The sequence below is a fragment of the Heterocephalus glaber genome, unplaced genomic scaffold, assembly GCF_053883595.1.
Source record: "Heterocephalus glaber isolate CG9 unplaced genomic scaffold, H.glaber_assembly_v1.0 deba00001720, whole genome shotgun sequence".
NCBI classification, from domain to species: Eukaryota; Metazoa; Chordata; class Mammalia; order Rodentia; family Bathyergidae; genus Heterocephalus; species Heterocephalus glaber.
This window is the reverse complement of record NW_028258433.1, coordinates 5,508,303-5,528,975: the sequence shown is the minus strand read 5'-3', so window position 1 is coordinate 5,528,975 and position 20,673 is coordinate 5,508,303. Positions and strand designations below refer to the sequence as shown.

Here is a 20,673-nt window from a genome sequence, read left to right as displayed (position 1 = left end):
CAGCCTAGCTTAGTTTTCTCCATATACATGTCCTTAGAAATCACATGTGTGTAAAAACGTGATGCTATGTGTCTTTAGCTTGTTCACAGTGCTCCCGATAGTGAGTGCCTTGTGTACTGAGCAGTGCTAATCTCTGTTGCTGAGGCTTCATGAGCATGATGGAGACTGAAGGAGTAGAAGAGATTATAAATTGATAATTTTTTTAATCTGTACTGATTTGACTTACTAACTTATGCCCTAAGTGATTTAACAGATTATACACTCATACCCTTACAAATATCCATGGTTGCTCTTTTCTTGGTTACAATTACTAGTCGTCAACGGCAGTCCAAAAATAGCAGAAAATTACATAAATAAATCAAGACCATATTTATATAGCTTTTACTACAGTATATTGTTATAATTGTTCTATATTATCAGTTATTGTTGTTTACCTCCTCTTTTGCCAAATTTATAAAATATATTGTATCATAATAAATATGTATCATAGGAGAAAACAGTAATATAGTTGTCCCTCCTTATCTGCAGGGGGCTTGTTTGCAGACCTGCATAGAATCCAAAATTCAAAGATGCTCAAGTCCCATATATAAAATAGTGTAATATGTGCATAGAACTATGCACACCTTCCTATACTTTAAATCTTCTCTAGATGACTTACAATACCTAATACAATGTAAATGCTTGTAAATTTTTGTATTGTTTAGGGAATAATGACAAAGAAAAAAGTCTATATAATCAGTAAATACAGGAACAATTTTTTTCTAGATATTTTTAAGTAGCTGTTGTTTGATGTATATTAGTCAACTTTCCCATTGCTGAACAAAATACCTGGTGCCTGCAAGGACAGAAGTTTCTTTGGCTCAGAGTTTCAGAAGGTTCAGTCCATTGTCAATTGGCTCCAAGGCAAGAACATTGTGATGGAAGGGTGTGGTAGAGCAAAGCCGTTTAGTTCATGGTGACCAGGAAACAGAGCACAGGGATAGAACCCCAGAAAAGAATGAGAAAGGGACTAGATATAGTCCCCAAGGTCACTCCTTCATGACACATCCAGACACACCCAGAAGTATCCTTTACTAACACCCTAGGCAGCTTTCAAGCCAATCAAGTTGAAAATCATCTTAACTATCACAATTGAATATGCAGTGTGGAAACCAGGATATGGAGGGTTTTCATCATATCTTGGATTTCAGCCACACACTGGGGTTTTGAAAGGTATCCCCCATGGATAAGGGAAGACTGCTCTACTAAGATGACACTAAATCATGAAGTTATTCAAATCTTCAGTTTCAGGTAAAGTTCAGTGATCTTATAAAGTTAAGAGAAAGGTCATGGGACCTGGAGTTAGAGCCATCTGCAGTTTAAGTTCTAGCTTTGTTGGCCATGTAGCCAAGACCATTCTAAACCATCATGTTCCTCTCTTGTAGGCTACATAGAGCTCAAAAGTGATGTAGTAAATGTGAGAAAATGCTACAAGTTTTTATTATACTTTCTTCAACTCAAGATGGTACACAGGGTTAAAAACAACACCCCCAAATCTGCTCACCCTCTGATTCCTTACTCACACTGCAGGGCTCTCCAGTGCCTATGCCTACAGGGCAGTGTGCATGGTAGGAGCTCTTGCACTGCAAAACTATAGGGCATGTACAGCCTAGACAGCCATTCAGCTACCACCCATGTGCCAGCCCAATCCTTGTCTCCCATGCCTTGAGCAATGTGCTTCACAACAATGTGCTTCCTGAATGTCTTCACCATTCCCCTGGGCTTTATACAGGGATGGCTTCTCAGTCCACACCTCTAGGGTCTAGTCAAACCTTCACCCCCACCCTACCCCTAGTCCACTGGTATGAGACTTTCCTTCACCCTTGAGATATAGCTTAAATTCTTACTGTCCTTTATGGTTAAAATGACCAACTGAGGTGTTTTATGGGATGCAAGGCTTTCAGATGTAAAGCTGGTAAGGTAGATTGCCCTAGATATGGCCCAACCTAGACTATCTTTCAAAATTGGCACACCAATCTCTCTAATAGGAATTAAGTATTATTTTCTCCTTCTTTATATGCCCACAGAATTGGGATTGTGCATCTATCTCAGCTCTTCCTGCGATTAGAATTCTTTCCCATATATTTGTTTCCTTCATACAGTTTTTTAGCATCTTAGAGTTGTGGGGTGACTCGTCATTCCCAGTGTTTCATGCACACCCTGTACATCAGGAGTCCTTAAGAGTACTTTGCACAAATTGAAGAAATTAATTATTCAGTTATAGAATGAATAAAGATTGACCTTAGGCATCATAATAGGCTAAATAAACAGTGTTTTTAAAGAAATAATGTGACTCTCAGATGAATCAACATCAGGATAACAGGAAATGGGCTGAGATTTCTGCAAAACAGAATCCCATGCATCAAAAACCAACCCTTGATGGGAAGAATTGTGGGGGGAAAATAAAGTGGATATAGCTTGCAAAAAGAGATTATGAAATTTTTACTCTCAAAAGCATTACACATTGTCCCAATATCCATGTATCTTTGTTTAAAATGAAGATTTTCTGAAATAAGGGGCTGAACAAAGTTATATTAGAGGCAATATTCAGGCAAGCTGCCACTAGGAATATGCAAGTGGACAAGGTGAGTATTCTTCACGTTTCCGCCAGTGAGACCAAACCCATTTTTCTTCTTAACCAAGGTAAGATGTACATGTACTGGTTTTATCCTGTACAAATTGTGATGTTGGAGGTTTAGACATCAGGAGTGTGACAGTAAAGCTAACTGGCAGCACATGATGATTTCACATTATAGCTGATGAGTTTTCCCATACAGGATTTATTCAGGGACACTAAGACTCAGAGAATTACCATTTGCCATGGTCTTTACTGAAGAACGATGGCTCAAATCTCCTTCATCATGTGGACTGACCATCTGCTCTTGATAATTGCAATTCACTTCCAGGACTCATAAAGTCTCTCTGTGTTCTTGCATGTCTTTGAAATGCCTCTGGCAACTGCTCTCCTCACCAATAGAGCAGCTGGAGCAGACTCAACAGCTGTAGGATTCACTGGGGTTTGTCTCTGCTCTGTTTCTGGCAGCCAACACAAGAGCCCTGCCACTCTCCAAAAAAAGCCTGCACATTGTAAACCCATTAAGGCTTAAATCCTAGGGGACAACAAAGAGAATTGCCTTTGAATGTGAGCTCTGTGTGGGTCACAGAGCCTCCTGGTGCCCAGGCTTGTCCTCAGGGCCAGGGTGATCTGTAGGGAAAGTTACAAGCTTCTGAGGGGATATTTTCACAGGTTTTCCAAACAAAAGGATCTTTCTTCCAATACCATACAACTGTGTTCTGATTGCTAAATAACTAAACTTAGTGAAAAAAAAAAAAAGGTACTTTCTGTAAATAGACTAGCAGTAGGATGTGTGTGTGCATGTACACATGCTTGTGTATGGTGCCACTGATGTGACTTTCAGTGTTTTTGTTTGTTGGAGGAGGCATTCAGTGAAGCCCTGTTTTGAGTTTGACAAGAGGGCAAGGAGATTGTCACAGGGTATCACACCTCTTCTGGCAATTTTTTCTCTATGCACATTCTTGAGGCTGTCTTTGCATATCAGACATGTTATGTGTTTACTGTACCTCACCCACTTTCCCCTTGAGAATTTAATTGCTCCAGTCTTCACCTTAGGGTCCCGTTTTTGCCTGTGTTCACTCAATGTCCGAGGAGAGCATATCAGCTGTCTTCCCATTCACTGCGATACAGTTGCTAGTTAGGAAGTCCTTTCTTAACCCATCTGTCTTAAATTACTCCGATGTTTAACTTTCCCACCCAGGACCACGCCTTCTGTTTGGAGCATGCCTTTTGCATTTAATTTACACCAGAAGCTCTGGAAGCCCAAACAGAAGCCCATAGAAGCTGCTGGCAATTCTTGATCCCGCTTTTTCATCACTTGGTATATGCTTCCATTTAGTTAAAGCCTGTTAAAACCTGGCAGTCTTTTGGAATTGTTGCTGAAGCTTTCAAACCTTTACTTAATATTTTGCTTTTTTCATTATGTATTATTCATTTTATAAATTTTGGAGTTTGGAAAATCTTCTATTCCGTTTTGTTGTAGATAACTTTATCCATAATTACAGTATTAACTGTGAGGTTACCTATCAGTTTAGCCTTTGCCCTTTGCCGTACTGATATTTAACCAATACAGTATCTCATTTGTTTTAGCTGTGGCCTTTTGGGTTATGAGACGGCAGTATGTGTTGGGTGGAAAAAAAAGCTCTTCACAGGCCTCTAGTGGACATGTGGTGGAACTGCAGAAATTTTACCTTGAAATGCGTGACCCATATAGTAATTAGGCAATCGCAAAAATATTCTAGGCACTTGGTATTTAATTTAAAGATAAAGAGCATGTGTAACAGCAAGGAAAATGAAGGCACTGATGAAATCAAACTCCTGGTTAACTCTGCCACAGATTATTATCTAGATGTCAACTGTTGCCTATTGCCAAAAGAACTGAGTTACTTTGATTAAAGAATCCCTGTAGACTGTCTAAAGAGTCTATTAATAAGAACAGCTCATTTTAACTTCAAATTATGATTTTAAATATATCGTACTCTTAATTCATTTTAATCAAGAATTTGAAATGCCTGATTTTTCATTGATTCATAGTTTAAATAAGAAACAACCAGTTTACATGTTAAATCTCAAAAAGTTGAAAATAATAAGCCTCTATAAAGAAATATGTAAGGAAGTATTTGTGTAGAGGCAGCCCCAACCTTCTCTGGAGACTAAAATCCACCAAGCCTTCCGTGGTTTTCCATGAGCACTCCATGTACTCTTCATGCTTCCATGCCTTGCTTTTATGTTCCCTTTGCCTGAAATAACTTCTACGTTCCACCACTTCCCCACCTGGAAAAATTTTTAATACCTTTATAAATCCAAGTCAAATGCTATTTTTTTATTTATTTGGAACTTCCTCCTCAACTACCTAACAGTTGAAAACTATTTTGCATGGTTCAGTTTTACTGCTGCACATTCAATGTATTATTATAAGTTAACTTGTAAGGGGCTTATTTCTTTATGCTGATGGGCCTGAAGTTTCTCATACACATTAATACAGTGTTGTATTTTGCCCTTTCTTGTCATTACTTTACCCTCAGTACCTAGCATTGTTCCTGGCATTTAGTGAAGTTTCTTTTTATTTGATTGGTATTCTATCTGTTGATTGTCCTAGCTAAAATTGAGAATTAGTGGATTATACCACTTCTTGCTTTTCTGCTCTAGATTTGCATTCAGCCTGTCTCTTGTTGCCCTCTCTGGAGTAATTTCCAATTTAAAATGATCTTAAGCCCCTAAATTACCTTTTTCAAGGTTCTTGGAATGTAAGTCTTATCTTGATTATGAAATAAAATGTTTTGCCCTAGTATTAAATAATAACAGGGATTTCAAGCAACTATGCTGATGAGTTGTTTTAGGGAAATGGAGTACCTGACTTTAAGTGGACAGTATGGCTGTCTCTTCTTCCTAAGAAGTAGACTGGCTTCACTCTCAGGCAGTGGGGAGGTATCTATCCATGCCTCCTTTCAGATTACACTTGCAGAGCATTTTAAAGATATTGACTTGGAAAGTAGTTCTGGAACAAATTAGCTATCTATTTGATCTTTAGAGTTTAGTCACCTGATGTCATAGTTACTTTTCTCTCATTGCTGAGACAAAATACCCCACACCCAAAGTTAAAGGAGGAAAAGTTTATTTAACTCACAGTTTGTAGAGGTTTCAGTCCACAATCCGCTGGGTGCGTAATTAGCTGGGTCCATAATAGGTAGAGGGGCACATGGCAGAGGGGCAACAGTTCATGGCAGACAGAAGGTAGCAAAACAACATGGGACGTTAATGTGTCTTTCTGTCCTTTTTATCTTATCCAGGCTACTTAGGGTGGGTACTACTCACACCCTTAATCCTAGTGCCCTTGAGCCTAACATTGCACCATGAATCAGTCCCAGTGTCACATTCTAGATCCAGCCACGTCTGAAAAAGCCCCCCCCCCCCCCCCCCCCCCCCCGTGACTGCATCAGGTTTTGGGAGGAGGACATCTAAACACAAGCCATAAAACCTAGTATGATAGTTTGGGCTGTATATGAGGACAGTGAGGTTAGGAGTCCATCACAGCAAGACAAACCTTGAGTTCAGGTGGAAAGGACTGCCGATGTAACTATGAAGAGGTTGGTTTTATGGTCAGCTGTCTGATTGCTTCACAACAGAGGGCTGAGCAAAGCCTGCAGGTTATAGATGAGACTGATTCCAAGAAACTAGTCACCAAGGCATTTTGTAGTGGTCCTTAAAGTGAAGTTTGTTTTTCTGGAAAAAAACCTTGGTTTGTTTTTAATGAAGCAAGTATTCCTTTCTCTGTAATACTTAAAAAAGTACAAGAAAAAATGAGTATACATATGCTGTATGTTTAATGGAGAGAATTTTGGTGAGATTCTTGAAAACCTAAAAAGCTTATGAACTACTATTTTAAGAGATGGTTGAAAGACAGTATGTTTTACAGTGTAAATCAGATTGATAGGGTTTTTGTCTAAACATTGTGTGAACTATGCTAATATTACAATTTCATATACTGTATTATCCAATTGCTTACTGATTTTTCTTATCTGAATAATGGAATTAAATTTTAAAACTATTGTTTAGATATCCTAACACTATGGCAATATCCTGGCAGTAGCCTTTTACTGATGACTTCCTGGACTCTTAAGAGGCCAAACTGAGGGGATTGGAATTATTAGGATTGAAAAAAACAGTTTATTTATAAAGAAATGAAAAAGCATAAATAAAATTTACCTCTATGGAGAAGTTGTTTGGAACTTATATTGGTCAGGTCAGGCTGCCATAATAAAATACAATGGACTGAATGGCTTGAATAAAAGAAATTTACTCTCTCCTATTTGTGGATGCTGAAGTCCAAGGTCAGAGTGCCAGCATGGTTGGGTTCTGATGAGGGCTTTCTTCCTGGATTTCAGATGGCCACCTTCTCTTTGTCCTCACAAAGAGAGCAAATTCTCTTGTGTTTTCCTTACAAGGACACTGATCCCAGTGTGATAGCCCTGCTTTCATGACTTCACCTAGCTCCATCGACCTCTTAAAGGATCCCTCTAAAAATATAATTACATTGGGAATTAAAGCTTCAACATATAAAGTAGAAGGACACAGTTCCATCTATAATCAGAGCCTAGATAAGCCATTTGGTGCAAGTGTTACTTCTTCAGTTATGTCATTTTCTAAATTTGTAATCAAACGTTACCATTAGAAGGAAGTTATGAATACGAAATATTTTTTAATTAAGAAAGACAGAAGAATACAAACAGTATTATATAAAACAAAATATTAAGTATAATTATGCTTGATGAAATGAGAATGCTAGATGTTCTAAGTTCATTCAAAATTCAGTTTTATCGTAGCATCAGTTCTATGGAAAAGACCTAAAAACAAGCAACATAAGTGTAATGCACCATGTCTCTGGTATTTTGTTCATAGAACAGTGTCTGACATCCATACAGTGTGGCTTGTTTACTCTTACTTTACAAATAGTTCTAACATATTTATTTTCCTGACCTTTAGAGGATTAAATGTAAAAATCATAAGGAAGATGGAGACTACCAATGGACAAATAGCAGGTAAAAGTAGTGGCTGACTTGATAGCAGTGGAGTAGAAAAAAATGATTATAAGTAATCTGGCTCAAATGTGCTACTACACAGCATCCTGAGGTCAGGGATATTCTTTTTCCCTATATATTCCCAATTTCTAGCCTAGCATTTGATATATATTTGTTGAATGAATGAATATTTTATTTGGTACCAAATACATCATAAAGTGAATCTTTAGAGATTAAGAAATAATTAAATCATATGTGTATTGTGTTTAAAAGAAAAAAACATATTCTTTTAAATATTACCATTTAAAATTTTTCAATGTTTATGTGTTTTTATGTTAAATCTTTAGGTCTGCACATACATTAAAAATACCTTCAGTTGCCATGAAATATCTTACTCTTTTTTTTTAATATCTTACTCTTGGGATATTCACATTTTAACTTCATTTGTTCCTGAAAACAATGCAATGGGTATCTTAGTCCATTCTCTGTTGCTATAGCGAAATACCTAAGACCAGGTCATTTTTGAAGACTAGAGGTTGGTTTAGCTCATGGTTCTGAAGACCAGGACGTCCAAAAACATGACCCTGGCATCTTCTCAGCTTTTGGTGAAGGCTTTCTTGCTGTGTCATAGCATGGGAAAGGGTATCACATGACAAGATGGAGCAAGTGTGACAGAGAAGGCTCACTTTTATAACAAAGCCAATCCTGTGATAATCCATTAATCTACACATGGATTAATCCATTGATGAAGGCAGCGCCCTTGAGTCCCAATCACCTCCAGTCACCCCACCTCTCAATACTGTTGCCTTGAGGAGCAAGTTTCCAACACATGAAATTTGGGAGCACATTCAAGCCATAGCAGATGATTTAGGTAACTATCTAGAAAATCAAAGGTTGAGTAAACCACATATCTACAAAGAGTGGAGAAGATGTGGTTGCACTCAGAAAAGCAGTTTCAAGAGAAATGCACAGAAATGATGATGCTCTACATTTTATATTCCTGTCAATGTCACATTATTTTCTGAAGGAACGTGACCCAGGGGAAACTGGCTGAACCAAGGGAAGACTCTGATCCTTAGGGATACTTCTAAAAGATGCTAATGTAACTCCTTGGAAGATAGTAGGCTTACATCCTCTGTGATCCTAGGTCTAATCATTTGATTTACTTTGCCTGATGGAAAATTAGTAGAAGGGTTCACTTTTGACAGAGGCTTTAAGAGCCAGGGCATGACTACCATGTTTTCTTCCTACTACTGCTATGTGGGGATTAAGATGAAGTCCCCTTCAGCTGTGTCCTTGAAGATGAATGAAGTTCTTCTGCAAATCATTAGTAGAAACAACTGTTGTGCTAAGCTGCTGACATTTGGGGGTTGTTATTGAAACATAACTTAACCTATCCTGACTGATACAGAGTGACTGTAAAGATATACATTGTTCTTGGGCCGGGGATTTAGCTCAGTGATTCCACTGCCTGCCTCATAAGCATAAGGTCCCGAGTTCAATCCCTGGTACCAAAAAAAAAACCCAAACAATCAGATATAAATTGTTCCTCAGATCTACCATCAGGAGAGAAGTTATAGTTAGGGTTCATGAGAATTGAAATAAAGACCTCAATAGAGCTTTAACTCCACCCCATGGATAAACGGTGTTTCCCATCTTTGTTTTCTTCCCCAAGTTATGGATTACTTTCAGTCAATTGATCAAACAATTTCCTCCTCTTCCTCATCCTATGCATTATCAAGAATAATTACTTTCTTTTCTCCCTGCTAAAGACTAAATTGTGCTTTGGGTAACCCAATTCCATTTCCCTAGAATAGGAGTCTAATAGGCTCAACCAAGACTATGTTAGGGCCTCTTGGGTCTAGGAAATTCCTGGATCTATGGAAATATGCTTAACATTTAGTGACCATTTAATATTACCAGGCAATAATGTTCTATGTGTTTACATTTATGAATTTATTCACTCCTACAACCACCGTATGACATACCATTGTTGTGATCCCAGCTTTATGAATGTGTAAACTGAGGCACATAGGAGTTAAGTAATTGTTTGGGGGACACTTCCAGGAGTAGAGAGGCAGGATATGAGCATAAATGTTGTGGCTCTAGAGCCACTTTTAACTCCTATATATAACATTAAGTTGTCTTTGAAAGTATATTGCACCTATACAGCCAGGAGTATATTATACATGAGCTTCTTAAATGTGTCCAGGTTGTCTTTAGTTTCGTTTTATGGCAGCAATATGAAGACAACTGCTTGAAGAAGCAGTTGCAACTCTGTACTGTGGTGTGTTTTCTGAGGCACTGTCCTCAGCTAACTCTTCACATCTTTCTCCAGACTCTCAGCACTGCCAGTAAGTGCTGGGTAATCTAGGACAAGTTGGATGGCATCCACCAAAGTTTTTTAGTTGACTATCAGATCTTAACCAAATTAATCAGTGGTCTGTTTTCAGAAATGAAATTCCATAGTAATCCCAAAGTAGAAAATGGATTTGTACTCCTCTTTCCCTATGAAAGTTATTACATTTACCAATCATTTAATTTATCAGTGCTTCACAGGCCAGTGATCAACATGAAATTAACCCAGTCTTTAAAAGAGTCAGCTGGGAGCAAATAAGAATTACAACAGTTAGACCCAGAGCTGTGTTTCTTCAGACTCATGAGGCATTCTCTCTGTGGCATTATTTATTACCAAAGAGGAACTTTGAACATTTGGCTTGTTGCTAAAAATTTCAATTGGCTGAGAATTTTTAGGGCCTTGCTATTTATATGTTATGCTGCTAACAAAGAACTATGAAGAAAAAGAAAAGTAGAAATTCCATAGAAGTGAACAGTGAATGTGTTATAGGAAAAGGCAGCCTCAGCAGGTTCTCTGAAAATGTTCTGCATATCTGTCAGTATTGTACAGTTAGCTGCATATACACATACAGACAAGCCTCCATGGACTTGCACAGGACTCAAGCTTAGAAGGGCCCATTGCTTGGTGTAAGATGCTTTTGCCATCATGAAATCACTCATACTTGTATTAATTCTGGTAAAATACATATAACATGAAATTTACCATTTCCGCCATTTTTAAGTATACAGTTCAGCCATGTTAAATATATTCACTTTCTTGTGCACCCAATCTCCAGAATTCTTTTTATCTTACAAACTTGAAACTACCTATTAAGTGACAGTTTGTGGTTCCCACTCTCCCCAGCTCCAAGCAATCACCATTCAGCATTCTGTTACTGTGAGGCTTACCACTCTAAGAATCTGTAAATTTAAGTAGAAACATGCAATTTTTGTCTTTTTTTATGACTTGTACAAATCATAGTGTAATGTTCTCAAGGTTCATCCTTATATCATGGGTCAGACATTTCCTGCTTTTGAAAGCTGTATAATGTTTCATTTTTTCCTACCTTTTGTTTATCTATTCATCTGTGGATTGACACTTGGGTTACTTCCATCTTTTGGCTGATGCTGTTATGGATATCAGGGTATAGACATCTCTTTGAGACTAAAATTACTAAAAATTGTTGATCAAGAGACATGTGTTTTTCTTTTCCTCTAGGACCCACAAGTCAAGTAACCAGTCCTGCCTGGGGGTTCGATGACAATGACCTTGAGCTCCACAGAGGATTTGGGTTGGCCAAGCAGTGGAGCAGGAGGGCTCCCCGGAGGGAAGGCGCGGACACATATCAAAGAAAAATGGCTAGGTCTCTGCTTTAATACCACATTACACTTCCAGTTATTTGCAAAACTCAATGATATTAAAGCAGGCACAAAGTTTAGTTGTAACTTTTTGATAAGGTGTGCAGGACTGTGATTCAAAAGTGGTGCCTCTGCCTGAGAGTATTTCACATCTGGTGCCTTGAATCCATTTTCACGCTGCAGTCCTCCCTCTTCCCTTCCCTTTGGGTCCCATAGTCTTCCACTCCCATAGCTTTTAAATCACACCTGACTCATGTGCCTGCCATGTCTCCCGTTAATGAAACTGACCCCAAATATGATGAGTGCTATGATGTCCAAGCTTCATAGATCCAAACTCTGTCATAAGCAAAGGAAAAAAGTGTCCTCAGGATTGGTTTTTAAAACTAACTAAATAAACCATGATATATTACAAAGTGATACCATGCATATAGGACACCAGAGGAAACTGGAGAGTTGGGGAGGGATTTAAGATGAATCTTCACTTTTTTTGTTTGATTTTGTTTCGTTTCATTTCATTTTGTTTTGTAGAAGTAAAGCAAATATTAGCTGTATCTGTCAGCATTTCATTACTGTAGTAAATACCAGAAATCATCAATTTAAAAAAGAAAAGGTTTGTCCTGGCTCATAGCTTTGGAGGTTTCAGTTCATAGTTAGAACTATTGCTTTTGGGCCTGTGGCCAGGCAGGCAGCCTATTAGGGCAGGGGGCGCATGACCCAGCAAGCTGCTTGCCTCACGATGGGTGGGAAGCAAAGAGAGATAGAGGAAAGAGCCAGGATCCCAACATTCCCTTCAAGGCCACACCCACAGATACCTAACTTTCTCCAACTAGCCCTGCCAAGTTCAAGAGCACCACCCAGAGAAACAAGCTTGGGCTTTTGGGGACAAATTATCCAAACCATAGCATCAGACACGGAGAGCTAAGGTGGGCTGGCAAGAAGCTTAAAGCATGAGAACTTCAACGTAACTCCAGCAAAGCAGAAAGCTCTCTGCTAGTGGAACGAAGTCTTTTTAAAGAAGAATCCTTAAATGAGAGCAAGATTCTACCAACCATAGACTAGCAGGCCCAGCTCTGGGTACCCACTCTTTCTTCCCCAACAAACTCATTTTATTTCTGGATTCTCTGATGTAGTCTGGATTCTCTACCTTTGAGCTGGGTAAAGGATTTTCGTGTTTTTATAAATACATTCTTTTGTTAAAAACAATGTGGTTTTTTGTTTGTTTTTGTTTTTGTTTTGGAAGGTTTTTTTGTTTTAGAAGGTTTTTTGTCTCTTAGGAGAAAAACTAGTTAGAACCTAATGCTTACGAAGAATTTAAACACAGTCTTGTTTCCCTGGAAACCAACCCCTATCTCTGTCCTGCTGATCGCACACATTTCCCAGAGATCAGTAGCACCTGAACTTATGCATTTGCTCGCTCTCTCTCTCTCTCTCTCTCTCTCTCTCTCTGTCTCTGTCTCTGTTTCTCTCTGTCTCTTTCCTGTATCTTCTTCCTTGTGACACTGGGGATTGAACCCAGGGGCACTCTACTACTGAGGTACATCTCCAGTCTTCTTTTAAAATTTTATTTTGAGATAGGATTTCCTCACGTTGGCCAAGCTGAGCTCCAACTTGTGATCCTCCTGCTTCGGCCACTCAAGTAGCTGGGATTAGAGTAGGTGTGTGCCAGTGTGCCTAGGCTCATTTGAATCTCTTGATAGTGAAAACACCCTTGAAATCCAAAATGTTTGTGGTGTTTGAAGCACATCCTAGTTGTCTAAAAAGCTCACATGTTGCACAGGAACTGCCAATGTCTGATGTTAGCCATCAGTACAGGACAAGGGTGTGTGTGTGTGTGTGTGTGTGTGTGTGTGTGTGTACAAATGATGGAAAAGAAAATCAGGAATTAATAAAAGCTAACGTTGTTAATAAGTTCTGAAGTCACTGCAGGGTTGGTTGTTGGAGCTGGCAGATGCTGCTACTGCTCAGCGCTGATGTCCCTGCATTTGGATTACAGGAGAGTGGCTAATCTTTTATGGCCAGTGCTGCTTGTCTGTGTTGATACATGTGATTAACAAGTTTAAAGTCAAATACATTAGAAAATGCCTTATAGCTGCCAGAAATACTTGCGGCCACCCACACTTCACAGCAAAATAAGAAACACAAGTTCCAGGAGCCTAGGATTCCTAGACTTTTGAGATATGCGTGCCTCCAAGTTTGGTTTTTAAGTTTTGGTTTTTTAACAAAAACAACCAAGAAAAGTGCTTTTTATTTGTAAGGTACCAAAAATGATGGTGTCCATTAGAGTTTTAGAGTCTTCTTTGGGTCTTTTTTCCCCCCAAGATTTCAAAGTGAACTTTAAAAGAGATACTAGATCTTTTAGAAATTTCATTGCACAGTCCAGTGTTTGAGGCTTACCTTCAAGCAAAGTCAAAACTCAAGGCTACTTATAAATTGAATGACGCAATGACAGATAAAGTAATATTCAGAACAGTGGAAGAAATTCAGCGTAGTGATCATCCTAGTTTACCATGTGACCAGAGGCTTTCTTCTTTCCAAACTGCAGCTTCACTATTGATACCCATTAGCATGTTAATTAAAGCAGGCCTCTGGGCTTCATGTGATGTCAAACCAGGGATCCTGGATTTATTTCTTTACCCAGGATAAAAGATACCACCACTGAAAATATAAGTGTATGTAATTTGATATTTACTGGTAAGGGTTGGGAGACAGTACTGGAGAAAGAACATGACAAACTTGGAGTTAGAGTATACAATCCTAAGGAACAGTAGTGCCAGTTTAAAGAGGCAAATCCATTCTTGTAGTATTGCTTTGAATACAATACATTAAATTGGCTTGCCCAGCAGGTGGCTTATGCATTCTGCCTCCCTGTTGACTTTTCCTGTTCTGCGGCTGCTCACTGCCAGAGTTTAAAGTACTTTATCACAAGGTAGCCAAAGTGAGCTCCATTACTTGGCAACAGAAACAAAAACACTAGCTCTCCCTAGCATCAAATTTGTAGGAAAGATGCTGATGTGATAGAGATTTTTTTCTGGTGTCTTGTTTTATTTTGTTTTACCATCACTTATATCCTTCTGAGCTTCTATTGAATAGTTATTCTTGTGCCTTGTGATTTTGTTTTCTGTTTTCAATATGACTTCCCAATGCATAGCTGACTTTTTGCTGACAATTTTATTCTCATCTCTCTCTTTCTAGGTAATATAAGTCAGAAGCTATAATTTTTGGAATTTTACAAATATTCCAATAGAAATCCTATATGTACAGTGGCACAGCCACAGAGATAGGACAGTGCTGACGTTTTCAAACTGTACCTGCTGTGAAATTAAATTCTTATCATTTGAATTCCATGTACAGCAGTCATCACTCCCATGGTTCATTTCAGAGCCCTCATGCTTCAGTTGCACTGTCTGACTTTTCCTAGGGAATTTTTTTAGACAAAGGAAATTGCAGTAATCGTGGTCAATAATACAAGTAGCCAAGTGTGTTTCTTTGATTTGCTTCAAAATAAAACATACCAGAGAAAAGAAATAGGTTGCCTTGATCTAGAAACAATGATTTCGCAAAACTTTTCATTTTAAATAATGCTTAGTCACATAAAGAAAAGTGAATATTTATTTATTTATTATTTTTTGGTACTGGAGATCAAACTCAGGACCTTGAAAAAGTGAATGTTTATAATTTTATAAGGAATAGTAAAATTTCTTCACAGAAAAACCAAGTATATTTAATAAAAGCAAAGATTATGTGATAAATGGTTATACCTCTTTGGGAATATAAAATGCTGGCAAAGGGATTTGTGGAGTTTGTCTTTATTATTAACCCATTATTAAACATGGGTTTGTTTGGTTCTCAACGTTACCTGGAATGCTTACTACTGAAATCATTTTGGAAGCATACATAGTATCCTGAGAACCTGAGAGCCACAAGTTGCCACTTGAAAATGGTTCCATGACCCTCAAGAGTATGGAGAGTCCCAAAGCCCTTTCTGTGCACAGTTGCACCTACCTGTCCTGCCTGAAGGACCCCTGTGGATTAGTACCTGTTGCTGCTTGCCGTGCTCTGGGGTCTGTGTACCCAAGCAACTCAGTATCCAAGTCTGAAAGTTCAACATTTCCATTGCCATTATTATTTTTTTTTTCTTTTGGTACCGGGGATCGAACTCAGGTCCTTGCACTTGTGCAGCAGGCGGTGAAAACACTGAGCTAAATCTCCCCGGCCCTCCATTGCCATTAATAGGAACAAGTCAACAGTAGAAGTTGGCATTTATTTTCTGTTTGAAATAGGAGTAGAAAACAAGACCGGCAGAACATACTCTGAATACCTGTGTGCATGCTAAAGAAACAGTCTGTCACCTTTAGGAGGTAAAGGAATTGAATTCTACTCATTTTATATTTTCATTTGAGTCTGTGAATTCATTCATCCACATCTATCTATTCTACTATATTTCCCAGGATGTCAGATCTGTCACCTTCAGTGGGGACAAGAGGTTCTCCCTCCTACCACAGAACAACACAAATTTGCTTCTAATGCCTTTAAGAAGCAATGCTACCTCTTTGGTCTGGCTTCCCCAGTTCCAAACTTTTGACTGTAGTAGTCCCTTTCTACTGATCTAAGCCAGTAGCTTTTTTTTTGTTCGTTTGAAGATCTCCAAGACATATTTTTAGATGAACAAAACAAAATTGAGAGTAATACATATAAAATTTTATTTTGGTGAAAAAGAATTAATGAGTATACAACATGCTTGTATATGTACATGTATGTATAGACATACTTGTATATTTTACATATATGAAAGATATATATGGGGCGTACACACACACATATATGTAACAATTTCAGAAGGATGGACACCAAACTTTTTATAGCAACTACATCTCGGAAGGAAAGTAGAGCTAGGAGTTGGGAATAAAAGCAGACTTTTATCTTTTTAGTATATATTTTGTGCACTTATATGCAATGTTTGAAGTTTTTACAATAGTATTATTTTAATATGATGAATATTTTGTATAATTTTATTTTAAAGTATTTTTTTAAATCTCAAAGTTTATTTTTATTCATTTTCATGTTGTTTTTACTTTGAATATAACAAAACAACTCATTAAAAATGAATCCATCCTATAGGATAAGACCTGTATTTTATAAGTATATTCATAGCATAATATAATGTGTAGTACATTGGGAGTTTCTCTCTAATTCATTTTTGCCAAGAAATTAGTGAATTTCGTAGTACCCAAGATCTAATTACGGTCAAAAGAAACATCTTTGAGTTCTCTGGTAAAGCAAACTTGGGACTTTGCCAATTTTCTTTAATGTCCTAGAGATTCCATGTCCTATGTTGTCTTTATTAGTGAACTAAAGTGATCAAACTGGCCATATACAATTCTTAGGTTCCTTTTAGTAGATAATAATAACCAAAAAAGCTTTAAGCCAGAAGAGAATCAACTACTCTCCCCAATACCTTACAATTCATATTGATACCAAATTTTGTCAAATATAGAGATATTTACTAACAAGCATCAGGGGCTAGGGGTGTGGCTCAATGGTAGAGCAGAGTATGGGCCTTAGCTTATGTGAAGCTCTGGGTTCAGTCCCCAGCAAGAAAAAAATAAACAAACAAGCAACCAACCACACACTCATACACAAATAAGGTCCAATAAACTGTGTGCAGGCTTCAAGAAGTCTCAGCTCTTTCCTTTGCTTTTAGATGCTTCAACCACAGCATTAACATACAAGGTAAACCTGAGCTTGGGGCAGACACTGCAATTCCAAAAGCAGAGTCTCGCCCCGGTAGCCAGTGTCACCAGGCAAGCAGAGCCTTCCAGAGCTCATGGCTAGACATGAGCTCATAAAGGAGTTTAGGCTAAGGCATTATCCCAAGATAGAGAGGTAAAGGTTTTCTCAGAATGTTATATTTAAATAATTTCAGCCTGTCTATATTTGTTGAATACCTTAATTCCACCAGACCTTCTAGTCAACAGTCAGGACTTCCACTTCTGCCATTCAGAATGCTAACTGAAGGCTGTTAACAGGGATGGTAACAGCAGGGCTTGTAACAATGAATTCTGAATCACTCCCTCTTTAGAATTTGAGCTTGAACTTGGAATGCTTGATTAGATCCTCACAGCACCTGTGTAACAGTTTACCCTAAGTAACACACACACAATATGGCACCATAGATGTTCAAGTACTTTAAAGTACATTACAGATAAGTACTGCAAGTTCTTGAAAAGTGTTCTGTTTCTTGAATTGCAGCTAGTCAAATACAGCCTTGTAAGTGCAGTCATAATTACCTATATCTAAAAAAAATTCTTACAATGGAGTGATAGATAGTATGTATTAGATGTTTATGCCAAGTTCTGCTCCAGGTGTTTTCCAGGAATCAACCCACATAATCTGTACTCTTTTTACCCTAGCAGGCATACTATTACTGTCCATTTAACAATGAAAGATCACAACCAACTTGTCCAAGTTTACACAGCTGGCTTTGCCCTGTCTCTTTCTTGGCTTTAGAGCTCATTCCCTTCTCTCTCTCAAGTGCATTGCCTTGGAAGACTGTGCAAGTGCTTTCTGGATTCTCCCACTCCCTTTTCCCAGACTAGATACAGTCCTCTCCCTGTGAACCCACTCTGCACTCTTCCCAACCCCCTGTTTTTATATCTTGCTTTAGGTTTATATAGGTTGAATATCCCTAATCCAAAAATATAAAATCTGAAATGTTCCAAAACATTAAAAGTTTTTGAGCACCAACATGACATCACAAGTGGAAAATTCCACACCATGAAAATGTTTCATGCCAAAAATTATTTAAAATATTATGTAAAGTTATCTTCAGGTTCTGTATATAATGTATAAATGAAATATAAATGAATTTCTTGTTTACACTCAGATCCCTTCCCCAAGATATCTCACTGTAAATATATGAAAGTATTCCCAAATTAGAAAGACTCCAAAATCTGAAACACTTCTGGTCCTATGTATTTCAGGTAAGGGACACACATCCTATAATTGCATGTTCCCTTGTGAACCAGCTGTTCCAAAGAGAGCTGACAGCTTGTATTACTTGAGGTAGCTAATATAGAGTGCCTTGTACAGTATAGGAATAAAAAGTATTTATTAGATTAGATCCTCACAGTTGGTAAATGCCCTTACCCAAAGTTAGTATACTCCTTCGGTTTGTGAATCAGAAATCACACACCTAAACCCATTAGGAAAGTAGATGAACTCTCCAGTGGCTTTAGTCAAAAGTCCATCATTGGCAGGGAGGTGTCACACAGAAGAGGAGCAGGTGCTGCCTATCTCCTCTGCCTTTCCTTAGTCTGAAATCCACAGCTCCCATGGCACAGCCCACCCCCATGTGGTGGAGAGTTGTCCTGGGTTTGAAAGCTCATTGTTCGCTAGCCACATGAAACAAGGGCTTGCTATACCATTTTTAAAAATTTATCCCAAGAGTCCATGTACTTTCATTAGAAAGATGTTTACAAACATCCTGGTTCTTGACTAAGTCTCACTGTCAGGAGGATGACTTTCTCACGGGATGGAGTGGGGAAGGGTAGGGTTTGCAGGAGATGAACAGAGAAAGCTGAATGAGATCCAGGACCCTGGAACAAAATCTCTCTTCTCTCTCCCTACAAATCCCAACCTTACATTAGAGAAGTCTGCAAGGGCATACAGGTAATCTCAACCTTCAGATGTCTAGTTATAGAGTGAATGGCTCTTATCTGCTTCAATGTCTAGTTCATTCATTCCTTGTTCAACCGACACCAACTCAGTGTATCCCTGCCTTTAGGGGGCTCACAGACTAATGGGAGATGACAGTTCCAGGATTCTATTGAGTGAGAAATTGGAAGGAGTACTAAAGTATCAAATATTTACTCCTCAGCTCCTCTCTGATTGATGCTTACCATATATTCTTTCTTACTGTAGAGTTCAAATAATCAAAAGTCTGAGTTACTGTTCTCACCATGCACTTTACATTCTGCATGCTATTTCCACAATTCTTTTACCTTTAGCTCTCCTTATCACTGGCTGTGGTATTTAGTTTGGTATCATCCCTTGCCAGATTAAATATTTATATTGATGTAATACGCTTTCTGTTGTTGAAAAGAGAAATATGAATGTTAAAATATGACAACAAAGTACTTTATCATCTTTCTTTTTCTTGAGATTACCTTCAAGGTCCCCACAGCTTATTCTAGACCTGTCATGTTCATGGACGCCACTGAGAAATAAGACTGAGATCTTCTGACTCAGCACCCTAGGACAATATTCAGATCTTTAGGCTTGGTTTAGTAACACTCATGTATGCTACTTATGGTAAAAGGGCCACTAGTCCATAAGGTTTGACTACAATTAACTATGTAGAATATGTTAGTTTAGAATGCATCATTTGTCCTGATTCATAGAATTGACTCCTTGTCACGTGATTGCCTGTCCTACTTTCCTTGGTAGCAGTTATCCTAGTGATGAAATCTTCTCTCATCTAGGCCCCCAAAAGTCATTTTATGTATTCCCTTAATTCATCAAATTCACTGAGAGTATAAATACTAACAAATCCTGTTGCTTAGGGTATAGCATCATCTGAATGTGAATGATGTCTTAAGTTTTAGGATAGAAAAATACATGCACAACAGTTTTGTAATGTCCTATTTTGGTATCTTCTCCTTTTCCATTTTCTGTTTAAAATTGCTTTCCACAATATTGAACCCATTACAAATTATTCAGCCGAGAGAGAGAGAGAGAGAGAGAGAGAGAGAGAGAGAGAGAGAAGGAGAGAAATCGTGTGTGTTTCTCATGGGCATCTTCCTTCAAATCTTATCAGTCGTGAAAAGACCTAAGCCTGATTTAAAATGCTTTCTTCCTTTCTGTGAAGTTTTAGAATAACTTAAGTGGGATTTGTCAAGAAGATAATGTTTTTGACTCTAGTGGCAGGGGAAGGTAGGAGGAAGAGCACCCTTCTTGGTTTGTGGTAGACTGGCATTTTTCCTCTGGTATGTGCCAGAGCTGAAGAGCCAGTTTTAAAGAGAGGATTCATAGGAAATCCAGCTGTGAGTTTTCATTTTTTCTCTTAGAGCTGGAGGCGGGGCCAAAATCAACCTCAAAGGAGGCACACCATTGATCAGGCTAGAATGCTGTGGACCGGTCTCACAGACAGCCGCTAAGCACAGAGGAAATATTAGCTGACAGAGATAACAACGAGGAAACACTCAGTAACAGATGCACCATCTGTCAGTTTCTGAGGAGCAGTTTTCAAGAAAGCAGAAAATGAAATGAAGAAAGGAGTGGTTTTGTTTCAGAGGTACAACGCCGCCTAAGGACATTTTTAAGCAAAGTAAGTTTGTGTTCCATAGA

General features: G+C 38.3%; 1 protein-coding gene across 11 annotated transcripts in view; it reads left to right on the top strand.

Annotated features, from left to right (window-relative positions):
• Nucleotides 1–20,673, top strand: part of Stard13 (StAR related lipid transfer domain containing 13) — a 532,559-nt gene that overhangs the window by 416,704 nt on the left and 95,182 nt on the right. For 2 of the 11 annotated variants that reach the window (XM_087199590.1, XM_087199586.1), the window contains exon 2: nt 20,394–20,653. The exons of 8 other annotated variants lie outside the window; for them this stretch is intronic. Coding sequence is in view for 1 of the 3 variants with exons in the window: in XM_021266493.2 (XP_021122152.2) it covers nt 11,228–11,333 (106 nt within the window). In the remaining 2 variants the exon portion in view is untranslated. Of the gene's footprint in view, nt 1–11,188; nt 11,334–20,393; nt 20,654–20,673 lie in introns of all 11 variants that reach the window. One more of the 11 variants, XM_021266493.2, reaches the window with a different exon arrangement.